General features: G+C 37.9%; 1 protein-coding gene across 1 annotated transcript in view; it reads left to right on the forward strand.

Moving 5' to 3' along the window:
• The window catches only part of TNKS (tankyrase), a 219,638-nt gene that overhangs the window by 20,417 nt on the left and 183,172 nt on the right, over window positions 1–16,049 (forward strand). Inside the window, exon 2 of the mRNA XM_003805333.7 lies at window positions 3,786–4,010. Coding sequence (XP_003805381.1) covers window positions 3,786–4,010 — 225 coding nt within the window. The remainder of the gene's footprint in view (window positions 1–3,785; window positions 4,011–16,049) is intronic.

Here is a 16,049-nt window from a genome sequence, read left to right on the forward strand (position 1 = left end):
GCCTCAGGATATTTACAATCATGGCAGAAGGCAAAGGGGAGGCAATCATGGTGGGGCAGGAGAGAGACAGCAGAAAGGGGGAGGTGCCACCACCCCCCTCTTTTTTTTTTTTTTTTTTTTGAGATGGAGTCTCGCTCTGTTGCCCAGGCTGGAGTGCAGTGGGGCGATCTCGGCTCACTGCAAGCTCCACCTCCCGGTTGCCACCTACTTTTAAACCTCCAGATGTCATGAGAATTCACTCATGTGACAGCACTAGGGTGATGGTGCAAAACTATGAGAAACCACCCCCGTGACCCAATTACTTCCCACCAGGCCCCTCCTTCAACACATGGGGATTCCAATTCAACATGAGATTTGGGTGGGGACACAGAGCCAAACCATATCAGCCAGAAGAATGGATTATGGTTATCAACCTTCCACTAATATAGATTGAACCATGTGATGTTGACAAAAATAATGTGAATATATGAAATATATTGTAATCACATAGAATATGAAATATGTAATATATAAATAATAACATGAAATGTATAAAATATAAATATAGAAACACAAATGTTTAAAAAACACACATTGAAAAGTATATAATTTGCATGATATAACAAACATTGAATTTATGTAATAGTACCTCTGGGGAAGCAAAGAGGGGACTAGGATTGAGGGTAAGAGTTCAACTGTATTCATATATTTAGTTTTCAACAGTAAAAAAGCAAATATCTGAACTGAAAAAAGTAAATAACAATTCATTTTTTTTTTTACCTCTTTGTTTGTAAAGCTTTTAAATGTGCACGGAATGGTCACGAGGATTTTGGTTGAAAATGAAAATTGGTAGAGGGCAATTTGGCAACATGTGAAATTTTAAATGTATACCTATTGATCTAGTACTACTACTTTGAGGCATTTATCTTAAATGAATAGGACAAATGTACAAGGAAATTTATTTTGACTTTTTTTTTAGTAATGGTAAAAATGTTTTTATAATGGCTGTGTTAGTTCGTTCTTGCATTGCTATAAAGAGCTACCTGAGCCTGGGTAATTTATAAAGAAAAGAGGTTTAACTGACTCACAGTTTTGTAGGCTGTACAGGAAGCATGGCTGGGGAGGCCCCAGGAAATTCACAGTCGTGGCGGGAGGTGAAGGGGAAGCAGGCATGTCTTATATGGTCAGGGAAGGAGGAAGAGGAGAGCAGGAGGAGGTGCTACCCACTTTTAAACAACCAGGTCTTGTGAGAACTCACTATTACGAGAACAGCAAGAGGGAAATCTGCCTCCATGATCCAGTCACCTACCACCAGGCCCCTCTTCTAACACTGGGGATCATAATTTGACATGAGATTTGGGTGGGGCCACAAATCCAAACCAAATTTTTTGGTCCCTGGCTCCTCCCAAATCTCATATCCTTCTCACATTTCAAAATACAATCATGCCTTCCCAATATTCCCCAATAGTCTCAACTCATTCCAGCATTAACTCAAAAGTCCAGAGTTCAAAGCAAAGCAAGTCCCTTCTGCCTGTAAAATCAAAGCCAGTTAGTTAGTTACAAGATACAGTGGGCGTACAGGCATTGGCTAAATACTCACATTCCAAAAGAGAGAAATCAACCAAAACAAAGGGCCTGCAGGCTCCATGGACTTCGAAACCCAGCAGGGCAGTTGTTCAATCTTAAAGTTCCAAAATAATCTCCCTTGACTCCACGGCTCACATCCAGGCCACACCAACACAAGGGGTGGGCTCCCAAGGCCTTGGGCGGCTCCACCCCTGTGGCTTTGCAGGAGTCAGCTCCCATGGCTGCTCTCAAGGGCTGGTGCTGATTAGGGAAATGGAAGTTTGCACTCAGGCTTTATTCAGATCCGTAGAGAAGGAGAATAATTCAACCTTCCTGGGTCAGGACAGCACTTATGGCCCAGTGGAAGAGTAGGGCATTGATGGTAGGGGGAAGGAAGTCGAAGTTAGAGAATTAAAGAAAACCTAACATCCGTAAAGTTCTGCAGGTATTTAAAAAACAAAAACAAGAACCCTGGTAAGATGCTGACAGTTTACTTGAGCATGTACCCTATGCTTTTACTAATATAGTTACTAATACAAAATTGATCTTTTCACCTAAAATTATCAGCTTAATTTTTAAGGATATTTTCTACGGAAACCTCATTCTGACTTCGTAATACATATCTGTGGAAATGTGTGCTTTACTTTGGAGACTTTTTCTTAGAGCCTGCTTTTCTGGAATGAATGAATTTCTATAGATAGCATGGAAGACATATCTTGAGATAAATTTCTTTTTTCCCCTTACTCTTTTCCACATGGTTTTTATTTGTTTAACATATGCCCAAAATAAAGGAAGATGTGACTCTTTTACTGTCTTTTATTTTTATTTAAGATGCCATTTTGTAACAGTATTACACAATAATAGTAGAGGTAGTGATACCTAGTTAATAAGACCTAATACAATTTAAAGTGGGAAAGAATCATTAATTAAGATTCTAGCTTGTGAATATAAAAATGTGAATATTTGCAGTTTCCTTTTATAACCCATTGCAATTTAGTTTGTAATTTTACCACTATACTAAAATTAGTTTAATATTACCAATGGCCATTGTTTTCTTCTCCGTTGATCTCATTAAATCCTCATGGTACTGGACTTTGCATAATGTTGTTGTTCCTTGACTTCCACGATGTTGTGCTTTCTTAGTATTTCTTACCTTTCTAAGTGTTTGCCTCATCCTTAGACTGCTTGAGACTCTTTCTGACTCCCCCTAAACCCCCATTTTTGTCTGAAAACTGTGATACTTATAAAATTCTGGTTTTATATTCCCAAGTGCTTGTATTCCCACTCATTTGCCATATTGTTTCCTCAAACTCAGTAAATCCAAGCTTGAATTGTTCCAGTTCACCACCCATTTCATATAGTTTGGCCACTAGCCCCAAGAATAGATATTTTGGCATCATCTTTAGTTCTTCCTTTTCAAAATTCCCTTTGACCAAGCGTTCACCATGTATTTCTCATACCCATACATTCATCCCCAATTTCCCTAATACAGTGCTGTGTGTTGTGATTTGTCTTAGATTCGGTTATCAGCAGTATTTATTTATTTATTTTTATTTTATTTTATTTTATTGAGGAGTCTCGCACTATTGCCCAGGCTGGAATACAGTGGCGTGGTCTCGGCTCAGTGCCATCTCTGCCTCCCAGGTTCAAGCGATTCTCGTGCCTCAGCCTCCCAAGTAGGTGGGATTACAGGCGCCTGCCACCACGCCTGGCTAATTTTTGTTGTTTTATTAGAGACGGGGTATCACCATGTTGGCCAGGCTGGTCTTGAACTTCTGACCTCAGGTGACCCACCCACCTCGGCCTCACACAGTGCTGTGAGGGTGTGAGCCACTGCGCCCGGCTTATCAGCAGTATTTAAATAACCCTTGTTTCTATGAATGTAGTGAAGAGTTTCTATATACAGTTTTCTGTTGTGAAGCATGAGGGGAAAGTGAGTTCCTGGACAAGTCTTGTCATATTTATTTTGTGTTTCTAGCACTGTTGCACAGCACATATTAAGTGTTTAGAAAATGTTTTTTTGAAAGAACAGCCCAAAGACTAAAGGAATAGCTTCCTTAGTTCTGAATTCTGTGAAATGAGTCAGTTTGAATGAAGCTAATGTTTCTTTTGTTTTACACAATTTACTATAGAGTGCAGTACTTCAGTTGTTCATACTTGTTGATATTGTTACAGATATTCTAATGGTTCTTTTTACAAAATCAAATATATATACAAGACATTTTTTCGTTTCTTTTTAGGTTTTGGAAGGAAGGATGTTGTAGAACACTTATTACAGATGGGTGCTAATGTCCACGCTCGTGATGATGGAGGTCTCATCCCGCTTCATAATGCCTGTTCTTTTGGCCATGCTGAGGTTGTGAGTCTGTTATTGTGCCAAGGAGCTGATCCAAATGCCAGGGATAACTGGAACTATACACCTCTGCATGAAGCTGCTATTAAAGGGAAAATCGATGTGTGCATTGGTAAGTATCGTTTGACGATATCTAAATTTTAAATAAAGTTTTATTCTTACCTTTTTTGTGGTACAAATAGTGTTTCCTCAAAATAGGTAAGGAAGGGTTTATTGCATCTTGTAGACGCAGTTCTTTTCCATCGAAAGGTAAACAGAGAGATGGTAATCTAAAGTTACTTAGGGGAAGATTCACAGCATTAACTTTCCAAATGCAGTCAAATGCCTACTGATGTGGAACTCAATTTTAATGGATTACTATTGTCAAATTTAGTTAATTTATAGTCTCTTTTAAAGATTGGACATTTTCTATCCTACCATCAACGAGAGCCATTATAAAGTACAAATTCTACTGAGTTGGATGACATTTGAACACTTGAGGTTGATTCAAGGAAACTCATCTAGTATAGTAGTCCCCCCGCTTATATGGGGTTTTGAGTGTTTTGAATACAGTAGTTCAGAACTTAATCGTTTCAATATGTGCCATAGTCTATAGAAAAAGCAATTTCAAACAAATTGGACTTTTCAATCATTTTAGGTATCTAGATGAAACGAAGCTGTATTCAATCAGCATTTTGTTCTCTCATATATATTCACATTTTGCTTTGCTGTGTACAATTTTTTATTTTGAAATCTAAAAAGCTTCTAGAGGGCAAGTATAATTTCTCTTGAGTGTATCATCTGTTTCTTCATACTTGAGATGATGGATGTTTGTTTAGCCATGGCAGGTTGATTTACGTAATTGTCTTCCCAGATGTCATCCACTTCAGCATAATCAGTTTTTTAATGATGCAACTAAAATATACATGTCATTTTAAAAGATATAGTGGTGGTGCTTAATAATGGTTAAGATTATTCCTCCTTATAGCCATCTATTGCAGCTTCTAATATATTTTTCAATATTCCTCAAATTGTTGCAATGCCTGATATAAAACTATTTTTTAAAAAAATCACATTTTCTGTCATTATCCTTTGCTACTTGAGCATCCACTAACATGACCTTTGGATATCCTGTCCTTTCAGTTTTTTGACATCTTCCAGTTTCAATTGACTCTCCCATTTCCTCCTAAGTCTCTCACTAACATAGCCACATCCTGGACCAAGTCATTACATAAAACTACCTTGAGAAGCTTCAACTTATAACATCCTCTCTCTGACTACAAAGCCTCTTATGTTACTTGCTTTTGTAAATGATAACTATTATTGAGCTTGGAATGTGTTTCCTACGTAGTCCTCTAGGCTTTCATCTTCTCTGCTGTCACTGCTTCTTGCTTCACCTTGTCACAGCCACTGGATTTTTCTCAGTCATTAGTCAGAATTTTATACTGTTCTCACTTTCTTAAAATATTATCCTTTCCAGGCTTCAGTCTTCTGTTTTCCTGCCTCTACATCTGAAGTTTTCATTTTATCAGTCCTTTGAATATCTTATTGAAATTAGTATTTCTCTCCTCCTCCTCTTAATCCCTCTTTCAAAAGTCCATAATGTAAATGCTCTTTTTATCTAGGTTCTATTGAAATAAAAGACTAGATATGGGGCTTGAATTTTTCATGAGTGGATCCCTGCAGCACTCTACTTCCTCAATTCACAGTAGGCTTTGGCACATATTGTCTTCATTCTGTTTAAGTTCTTGTGCCTTATAAAAGTTGAGGGAAGGGGAAGGGCACCTTTGAAACTATACTCAAAATATAAATGAGGATATAGTTGCTATTAAAGTATGTATCATAGTTATTATGGGAGTCAAAATTGGTTGTAAACCCTGGTATACTTAATTAGCTTGCAGAAACCTCTTAGGAGGTTTATTCTGAGGTTCACTGAAACCTGTAATAGCTTATATATCTTATTTTCTGGAGTTGAATATGGTTAAGGAGTTCTGAGATTTTTCTCTGTAAGGCAGAGTTCTACTTTGGGATAGCTGGATAAAAAAAGTTGGAAGCCTTGTTTTTTTTTTTTTGTTTGTTTGTTTTCCTTTTGCTGGAGTCTAGTACTTTTTGAGAGATTAGTATACAAAATTGATTTTTAAAAGGTTTTTGCCTAGATGATGAAATACTGGCCTGATTTTTATAAAGATTAATCATATCTCTATATGTGGGGTAGAATAGCAAATACATTTGATATTTTTAAAAAGCTAGAGCCCAGCCAAGCCACATTACCACCAGCTTTCAGGAGACATCAGGGCAGGTTGCTGTAGAGCACATGCTCCAGGCTTATGCCCTGACCCCACCAGTTTCCAGCTGTGTGAGGCCATGGGCCTCTGTCTTTCCTTACATGTAAAATGAGAATACTGTTCTTCACAGTGTTCCTGAGAGGATAAGCTAGTACATACAAAATATTTAGAAGAGTACCAGGTACAGTGCACATTCAGTGAATATTAATTGCCATTATTAATTACTGTTATTATTGTTGGTGCTAAAATCTCAGCCTGAATTATGCTCCTGTGTGGTACAGAATTCCCATTTCCTCTGTTTGTCCTTTGTTGACATTTCTTAAAAATGTCCATTTAGGGGCAGGCGCGGTGGCTCACGTCTGTAATCCCAGCACTTTGGGAGGCTGAGATGGGCAGAGCACCAGGTCAGGAGATCGAGACCATCCTGGCTAACACGGTGAAACCCCATCTCTACTAAAAATACAAAAAAATTAGCTGGGTGTGGTGGTGGGCACCTGTTGTCCCAGCTACTTAGGAGGCTGAGGCAGGAGAATGGTGTGAACCCAGGAGGCGGAGCTTGAAGTGAGCTGAGATTGCACCACTGCACTCCAGCCTGGGCAACAGAGTGAGACTCTGTCTCAAAAAAAAAGTCCATTTAGAAATCTTGAACCCATGTGTTTCTTTCATAGATGCTATTTACCATCAAAAAGAAGAAAATTCAAACTGAGATTATTTTAAAAATCAACTTGAAATGCTTGTATAATTAAACAAACTACTTGAGACTATGGTCTTGGGAATGTTGATGATAGTTTTTATACTGTAATGTTGAATTGAATTTACTTTAGAAATCAATACATTTTCTGCCTTTAGAACTTATTTATCTTTGCTTCTCCCTACCCCTCAAATATAGTTTCCAAAACCACTAAATAGCTTTTCTGAATATATGCTATATGATTTTTTTTTTTCCTTTTTTGAGACAGAGTTTTGCTCTGTCACCAGGCTGGAGTGCGGTAGCGCAATCTCTGCTCACTGCAAACTCTGCCTCCTGGGTTCAAGTGATTCTCCTTCCTCAGCCTCCCAAGTAGCTGGGACTGCAGGCGCATGCCACCACGCCCAGCTAATTTTTGTATTTTCATTAGAGACAGGGTTTGACCATGTTGTCCAGGATGCTCTCGATCTCTTGACCTTGTGATCTGCCTGTCTCAGCCTCCCAAAGTCCTGGGATTGTAGGCGTGAGCCACTGCACCCAGCCTGTATGGTTTTTTGAGACTGTTAGTGCTTGAGAATTTCATTTTAAAAGCAAATTATAAGCATACCTTTCATGGAGTCTGATATAAGATCTGGGAGTCGGCGGGTGCAGTGGCTCACTCCTGTAATCCCAGCGCTTTGGGAGGCCGAGATGGATGGATCATGAGGTCAGGAGATTGAGACCATCCTGGCTAACACAGTGAAACATCGTCTCTACTAAAAATACAAAAAATTAGCCGGGCATGGTGGCGGGCGCCTGTAGTCCCAGCTACTGGGGAGGCTGAGGCAGGAGAATGGCGTGAACCCGGGAGGGGGAGCTTGTAGTGAGCCGAGATTACACCACTGCAGTCCAGTCTGGGCGACAGAGCAAGACTCCGTCTTTAAAAAAAAAAAAAAAAAAAAAAAAAAAAAAATCTGGGAGTCACAATGGACATTTGTGATTTTTTTCATTTTGACTAATTAGTATCCAATTCTTTTTCTGATTTTGGAGATTTTAAACTGTGGGCACTCCTTGCTGAGAGGAATGCGGAAACTGGTAGTGTCAGATCTTCCTTCCTTTTACTTCTTGGCAGTCAGGGATCGTGTTGGTTTGTCCAGTCATGCACTTCATTTTGTAAATGTAGAATTTTGAATACAAAATCTTAGCTATAGTAAGGAATCATTTATAGCAGCAGATTTTTGCTTTAGTGTGGGCAGTGGCCTGGTCATAATGTTTCCTACTAAAAGACCGTTGTGCTTCCTACTCTTAGCTCTACAGCTTCTTATGTGTTTCTAAGGTTGGTCCTCTACTCTCCTGTCATCTCAGTCTAAGATAGACAATGGTTTCTGTTACTTGCAAATTAGTATAATTGATAACAGAGATCTTGAGAAGGTTGCTAAATGGAAGTTGCAGAATGGGGCTTCTAAACTGATAAATCTCTTGAATCTTTATTTAAGTCTCACTGCCCTCACACAGTTTACATGTATACCACACCTCCATTTCTCCTTATTCTCTGCAATTCTCAAGAGTGAAGGAGACAGAGTATGTTCCCTTTGGAGGCCTCTTCCAGGTGCCTCTCATTAGGGAAGAGACAGCTTGCTGGCGTCCACAGCAAATCATTCTAAAGATAACAGAGGTGTATGGTGTTCTAACTTATGTGGGATTGTCACTGTGGAATACCCCAACATCTAGACATGAAGCCCAGCAAACCAAGTGAAAAATAACAGCCCATCTCAGCCAGAAGGGATGATTAAGACAACACTCAGAATACATATCCAGGACTGCTAAAGGAGTCAGGTAAATACCTGAATAAAAAAAAAATATCTCCCAGAGAAATTAAAGTATAAAGTGGGGAAGAAATTTCCAGGGGCCAAAACTCAAAACCGAAATAAAAAAAAATCCACCACCTTATTTTTTTTTCAGAGGAAACAATTTAGTAGATGAATTAAAGACCATGTTAGTAGCCTGGAAGCTTACGTGTGAGATATACAGAGAAAAATGTTGAAACATGGAAATCATGAAGAAAAAGGTAAATAAATCTGGGAACATCAACGTTATTTTAAACCTTACACGTGATATGAGTTTCAGAGGCAGGGGAAAAAAGAAAAAAAAGTCTGATGGAAGAGATCAGTAATAATTAAACAAATGATAAGCAAGAAAAACCCGTCTTGAGATTGAAAAGGCTCAAGGAGCTCCATATGAGATTGATGAGAAAAGATAAACTGAGTAAGATGTATATTGCACTTTTCCAGAAAGAAGGAATAAGTTGCCTACAGAGGGAAAAAAATTAGGCAAAGGACTTTTCATTTACAATATTGACAGCTTGAAGACAATGGAATAACCTTCTAAAGCCTGCTGGAAGAAAAGGATTAAGTTGTAATTTCCTTGATAAAGAATAGTTCTGCAGCCTTTTGGGAGTAAGAAAGGCTGAATCAAGCAAGTGACGTTACATTAGAGCGACAAAGCTCCTGCAACTTTCTTTCTATATACTTTCAAACAATTCTTGGTTTAATTTGTCTTATATGCAGAGACTGAGGGGATCCTGACTGAATATCTTTCTTGGGAGCGCAAAATTCAAGCTGCTATTTAAAATCTAACAATTAGGACTTAAAAAAAATAACTGTTTTCTGGCTGAATGGCATTACGTAATAGTGGTTGGAGTCAAAGAGACCTGGTCCTTGAGTGAGTTGTTTACTTCTTTCAGCATTAAAATGGGAATGAGGGTAATAGCTGTATGTCATACAGTTGTTAAGAGGATTAAATGAGATAATATACGTGAAGCACCCTTGTACAATAGCTGTATATTTTATATATAATAATTAGAAAGTACATGCTCATTAGTTGGCACCTGCTTTTATTAACATGAAATAACATGATTAGAAATAGTTTTCTTCTTGTATTACATTATATTGTTCCAGATACTTTTATATTTACTGAAAATGCAAGAAAAAATAGAGATCTGATGGTATTTTTCTAAAAAGTCTCTAAGCAAATTGGCTTCTTAGGGGAAATTAAGCTGACTATATATAAAGATAGTATTATTTAATACCATAATTAACGTTGGTTATCTAAATGAACTAATAAAAGCAATTTGTTGTAATTCCCATTTTTCCCATCCCAATTCAGAACTTCAATTAATTATTTAATATGTAATAGGATTTCTGCTGGGTTTTTTCCCCATTATTTATACTTTAGGGACTCCCTGTTATAAAATTATATTTTATGATTCTGCTGAGAGAGAGCAAAAATAAAATTATGCTTTATCTCTTCTTCCCCCTCCTTTGCCTTAGAAAAGTAGGGGACATACTTTAGCTTGTGATTATTCAACTAGGTAAAACTCAGATTCATTCCATCAAATGTAATATATCAACCCAGATAAGATCTTGGTTCAGAAAAAAATGTTCAAACAGCCAGTATTATAGAATTTATATTTAAATTATACTATAGTCTATATAATTTATATCTAAAACGTGTGTGTGTGTGTGTGTGTTTGTGTGTGTGTGAAGTTAGGTGGTAAATAATGCATTTGACTTGTTAAGTTTTGGGCTAATAATATACAGAGTTATCAGCAATAGGGAAGACTGAAGACTTTGCTCCTCTTAGAGTAATTGAGGGCCACCGTGGTCTGCTGCAAAGAACAATGAAATAGGAGTCGGCGTACCTGGAGAGTGCTGTTGGATCTTCCATTAGAAAGAACCATATCAATATAATGTTATACTTTAAAAACTTTCTATAAGAAGTTACATGCTATATGTGGTAGGCAAATAATGGTTGAAAGATGTTCATATATTAATTCCTGGAACCTGGGAATGTTAACTTTACTACATTGCTAACAGAAATTAAGGTTACAGGTGGAATTATGGTTGCTAATCAGTTAATTTGAGATGGGAAGATTATCATGGATTGTCTTGGTGGACCCAAAGTAATCACCAGATTCCTTAGAAGTAGAAGAGGGAGACAGAGAGAAAGTCAGATGATATAATTTCAGATGGATTCAAGGCACTATTGCTGGCTTTGAAAAGAGAGAAAGGGTTCCGTAAGCTAAGGAATGGGGTTAGCCCCAAGAAGATGGAAAAGGCAAGGAAGTAGGTTTTCATGAAAGTCACCAGTAAGGAATTCAGCCTTGCCGACACCTTGATTTTTTTTTTTTTTTCTTCAAATGGAGTCTCGCTCTGTCGCCCAGGCTGGAGTGCAGTGGCACAGTCTCGGCTCACTGTAAGCTCGGCCTCCTGGGTTCACGCCATTCTCCTGCCTCAGCCTCTTGAGTAGCTGGGACTACAGGCTCTGCCACCACGCCCGGGTAATTTTGTTTTTGTATTTTTAGTAGAAACGGGGTTTCACCATGTTAGCCAGGGTGGTCTCGATCTCCTGATCTTGTGATCCGCCCGCCTCGGCCTCCCAAAGTGCTGGGATTACAGGCGTGAGCCGCTGCGCCCGGCCGACACCTTGATTTTAGCCCAATGAGACTTACGTCAGATTTAGGATCTCCAGAACTGTAGGAGAGTAAGTTTGTTGTTGTTATTGTTTTAAACCACTGGATTTGTGATAATTTGTTATGGCAGCAATAGCAAGCATATATTATAAAAACATCTTACAATGGTTTTGCAAAATTTATCTAGGTTGAGCATCTCCTGAAAAGAGTAGTAGAATGTTTTCAATACAATTAAAACTGCTTTCTTGGAAATGCTTAAAGGTTTGGTCACTTCGGATAAGTAGCAGTTTTTTATGTTGGCAAATATACAAGAATAATACTTGTAAGTGTCCTTAAAATAATTATAAAAAAGCAGATAATGTAGTGGACTCATATTTGTGCTTAAATGATTGTTTCTGAAGTATTTTGAGATTTGGGGTAAATTATCTTACTAAGAAACTTAAAAAAAATAAATTTTGTGTCAAATTAGGTGTGGAGAGTCCTTGTCCTTATACATTTGTTTAAACTGAACATTTTCTTTGTAATCTTTGTAATCAGGTGCCATATAAAAAACGTTTGAAAAACATGTAACTTGACAACCAAATTGCTTTTTTTTTTTTTTTTTTTGAGACAGTCTTGCTCTGTCGCCCAGGCTGGAGTACAATGGCGGGATCTTGGCTCACTGCCAGCTCTGCCTCCCAGGTTCACGCCATGCTCTTGCCTCAGCCTCCTGAGTAGCTGGGACTACAGGCGCCCGCCACCACGCCCAGCTAATTTTTTATGTATTTTTAGTAGAGACAGGATTTCACCATGTTAGCCAGGATGGTCTCTATCTCCTGACCTCGTGATCCGCCCACCTCGGTGTTCCAAAGTGCTGGGATTATAGGCATGGGCCACCGCGCCCGGCCCCAAATTGTTTCTTTTATCTAAAAAGGGGAATTTTATTGTCTGCAGTATGAGGCATGATTAAACATTTTAGGTTGAACTGAAGACTAGGGCCCCAATATTTCTTTCTTTTCTACCTTTTAATTCCTATGACTTTGGGCAGATTATAAGGTCTATGCTTCTGGTGAATCTGTTTCTGAAACAAGTGGCCATTTATAAAGGTTTACTGTATGAAGTGCTTTCAGACTATTCGATCTCTAATGAGCTGTTTGGCCTATGGTTGTTTTAGTGACCAGGAAAACAAAGGAAAAGTGATATTGAAACCCCATAGCCTTATTTCAAATTAGACTAGGAAGAAGCAGCTTATCCAAGTTGAGAGGGATAGGTTAATGGGTTAATCGGAGTGGGGAAAGATGACAACATTCAGCACATCATGGATATTATTGTCATAGATAGTTGAATATATGACAAACTCGATTGGTATGGGAATTTGTCCTCATTAGTGTTTGTGACTGAAAATAGGATTATTTCCCTGCTCCCACTGAACCTATTGACATGAGAAAAATTCTATAGCTATAGAGATTTTGCTCAGTGAGAAGCCTTGAAACCTGTATTAATGAAACAATAATCTGCTTTCACTTGAATAAATGTAATCAGAAAGTAGGATACTAGAAGCAGGACATACATTCTGGGCCAAGGGTAGCAGCAGGATCAGCTTGACTAGGAGGGTCTAGAACCTAGTAGTGGAGTTAGCTAATGAAAGGTATTGTTTATAAACTAGAGGCCTCTTGTAAAGCATCGGATAAATATTTGAAGTTATAGTAAATACTGCATGTAAAGTTGGAGACAGAAACACACCAGTCAGGAAAACCAAGAATTTTGAAGTAAACAACCAAGCCAGCTCCAAGAACTTTAGCAGCAGAGGTATGTCAGCCTTCTCATTAGAATCCTCCCTTAAAGTTGCTGTGAGGTCTTGGCTTCAAGTCCACTCTTGTTGCTAAACCTGAGATGCAAAGAATCTGATGCCCCACTTTGAGTTAGATGTTGACCCTTAATCAGTTAGCTTTAGTCTCAGAGACGTTTCCTAGTGTGGACTTGGCCCCTCGGGCCTCACCACTATACATAGGAATCTACAACTGAGAGTAAATTGATATAGCGGGGCTGGGAGCCACGTGGGTGAGGAAGAGAAGAAAGTAAAAATGAGCTTGATTTTGATTTTGGATCCCTTCGAAAATTGATTACAACACTGTTAATATTCTTTGAACCATCTCATGTCTTCAACGGAGACCTTAATACTCTTTCTGAAAGAAGTCTTCTGATAATATGTTTCTATAGCTGTCCACAAACTCTTCTGAATTAATTCTGTATGCATATACTGCCACCCAACACGTCTCCTCTGTTCATGTGCATGCTCCATTCATTGTCCCATTGAATGTTACGTACAAAATACAAGCTAAGAGATAAGATTGCTAAGAATTTCAGATGGTGACAGCAGAGCATTGGGGCCCTGTGCAACTGCACAGCTTGTGTGTTCGCGAAGCTGCCCATGATTAGATCACACTATGTGCGTGTTTAAAAATGCTCCACATAATTCCAGGTATACTTAAGTAACACCCGAACTCATCTTCAGGGCCCTCCTTGGTCTGGCTCCCGTCTACATCATGGACTTCATCCTCATGTCCCTGTAATTCTCTCCCTTTCTCTCCACCTTCCAGCTACAATGGGCTTTTTGTCTCTCTAATGCACCAAACTTGTTCTGCCTGTGGTACTCTTTCCCCAGATTTTTCACTAATAATGTTAATTCATCTGAGTTGTGCCCTGACAAAGCTGTCATAATTTCTTGCCCTGCCCTGTTTGTTTGATTACTCTTTTATCATGTTTTATTTTACACCATAGCACTTATTACCTGGAGTTATATCCTTATTTAATCATACATTTACTTGTTTGTTTGCCATCTGTGTACTCTTCCCAACTTTGTGCCTTAATATAAACACAGGAACCTACTCTGCCTTACTTTGCACCATATCCCTGGCATAATAAAGCTCTGTGCTTGCTCCGAGTAAAATGCCTACTCTGTGCCAGAACCTCAGTGTGGTTTTAATTGCATTTGCCTGATAAGTAATGATGTTGAGCATCTTTTCATGTGCGTGTTTGCCATTTGTATGTATTCTTTGGGGAAATGTCTATTCCTATCTTTGTCCATTATTAAATTGGCTGTCTTTTCATTATTGAGTTATAATAGATAAAAGTTTCTTACTAGAAAAATGATTTGCAAATACTTTCTCCCATTCTATGTGTTGTCTTTTCACTTTCGTGATATTGTCCTTTGAAGCACAGAAGTTTTACATTTTGGTGATTTGATTAATGGTTAACATTAAAAAGTCTGTTTCTGCTTTCGTTGCTTGTGCTTTGGTATCTTCTCTAAGAATCCATTGTCGAACCCTAGATCATGATTTAACTCTGTTGTCATCTAGGAGTTGTAACTCGAATGTGTATTTAGGTCTGATGCATTTGGAATTGATGTTTGGAGATGATGTGAGGTGAAGGGTCCAACGTCATGCCTTTGCATGTGGTTATCCAGTTTTCTCATTTAGTTGTTCATAATATTCCTTTATAATCTTTTATTTCTGTAAGCTTAGTAATAATTTACTCCCTTTCATGTATGATTGTAGTTAATAGAGTTGTCTTTTATTTTTTCCCTAGGTCCATTTGGCTAAATGTTTGTGAGTTTATATTGTGTGTGCATATCGGTAGTTTTTTTGTTGTTGTATGGTGTTTCATTGTATGGATGTAGCACAGTTGGTGGTTGTTTCGCTTGTTTGCAGTTTGTAGCTGTTATAACGCTGGATGTATGTCTCAGCGTGGACATGTTTTTTCACTTCTCTTGGATGGATCCCTGAGAGTGGGATTGCTGGGTGGAATGCTAAGTGCACATTGGACTGTAAAAGAAGCTGCATTGCCCTAATGGCTGAGCATGTTGAGAATATTTTTATGTACAGTAGTCATTCATGTATTTTTTTGTGAAGTGTCCATATCTTTTGGCCATCTTTGGTTTTATTTTTATTTTTTGCTGTTACTGATTTTTGAGAATTCTTTTTGTGCTGTAACAATGGGTGTTTGTTGGATGTGTGTATTGTGAATGCTATTTCCCAATCTTTGCTTTGCCTTTCGTTTTCTTAATGGTATCTTTATACAGGCAAAGGTTTTTAAGTTTGGTGAAGTCTAATTTATCAGTTAAAATAGCAAAGTATTTGGTGTTTCATCAGTGTTGAAATAATAAGATTTCTGCTTGGCAATTATTCTTAGGTTAAAAGCAGTATATAGAGAAATAACATTATCGTTTTAATTACACTGTGGAAATTCAGGAAAGCAGTTTCCGGTCTGAGGGCTGCTGCTTCAAGTGCTTTCTAACAACTTGCTTAGGATATATTTTTAAAGATTAAAATGAAATAATCAGCTATTTCATGTGAAAAATTGAATATATTATAGGACTCATTTTTAAGATTTAACAGTAAAAGCCAGGTGGACTTTAACTAATTAGAAAATAATTATCTAAAATATGCACAGTTATTTCTGAGATGACATTGTTTGCCTACTATTGGCAAGTATATTTCCAAAATTTAGGGAAATAGGCTGTTTTTAATAGCTTGTTGCCTGAAATCTTTCCACAAACGAAGACTTATTAATTCCCAATACTTAAATTTTTTTTGGTTTGTGTTTTCCTTTAATGTGTTCTGTTAGCATTGTGAACATTATGTGCTTTTCAAGGATCAAAAGACTCACAGATGTTCTTTTAGCTATTTCTTCATCTTACTGGCTTTAGTAGAATTCTCATACTTTTCATATTCCCAGTATTAGGAGACAGGAAATACAAACAGATTAAAG

Source organism: Pan paniscus, chromosome 7 (genome assembly GCF_029289425.2).
Source record: "Pan paniscus chromosome 7, NHGRI_mPanPan1-v2.0_pri, whole genome shotgun sequence".
In the NCBI taxonomy this organism is placed as follows: Eukaryota; Metazoa; Chordata; class Mammalia; order Primates; family Hominidae; genus Pan; species Pan paniscus.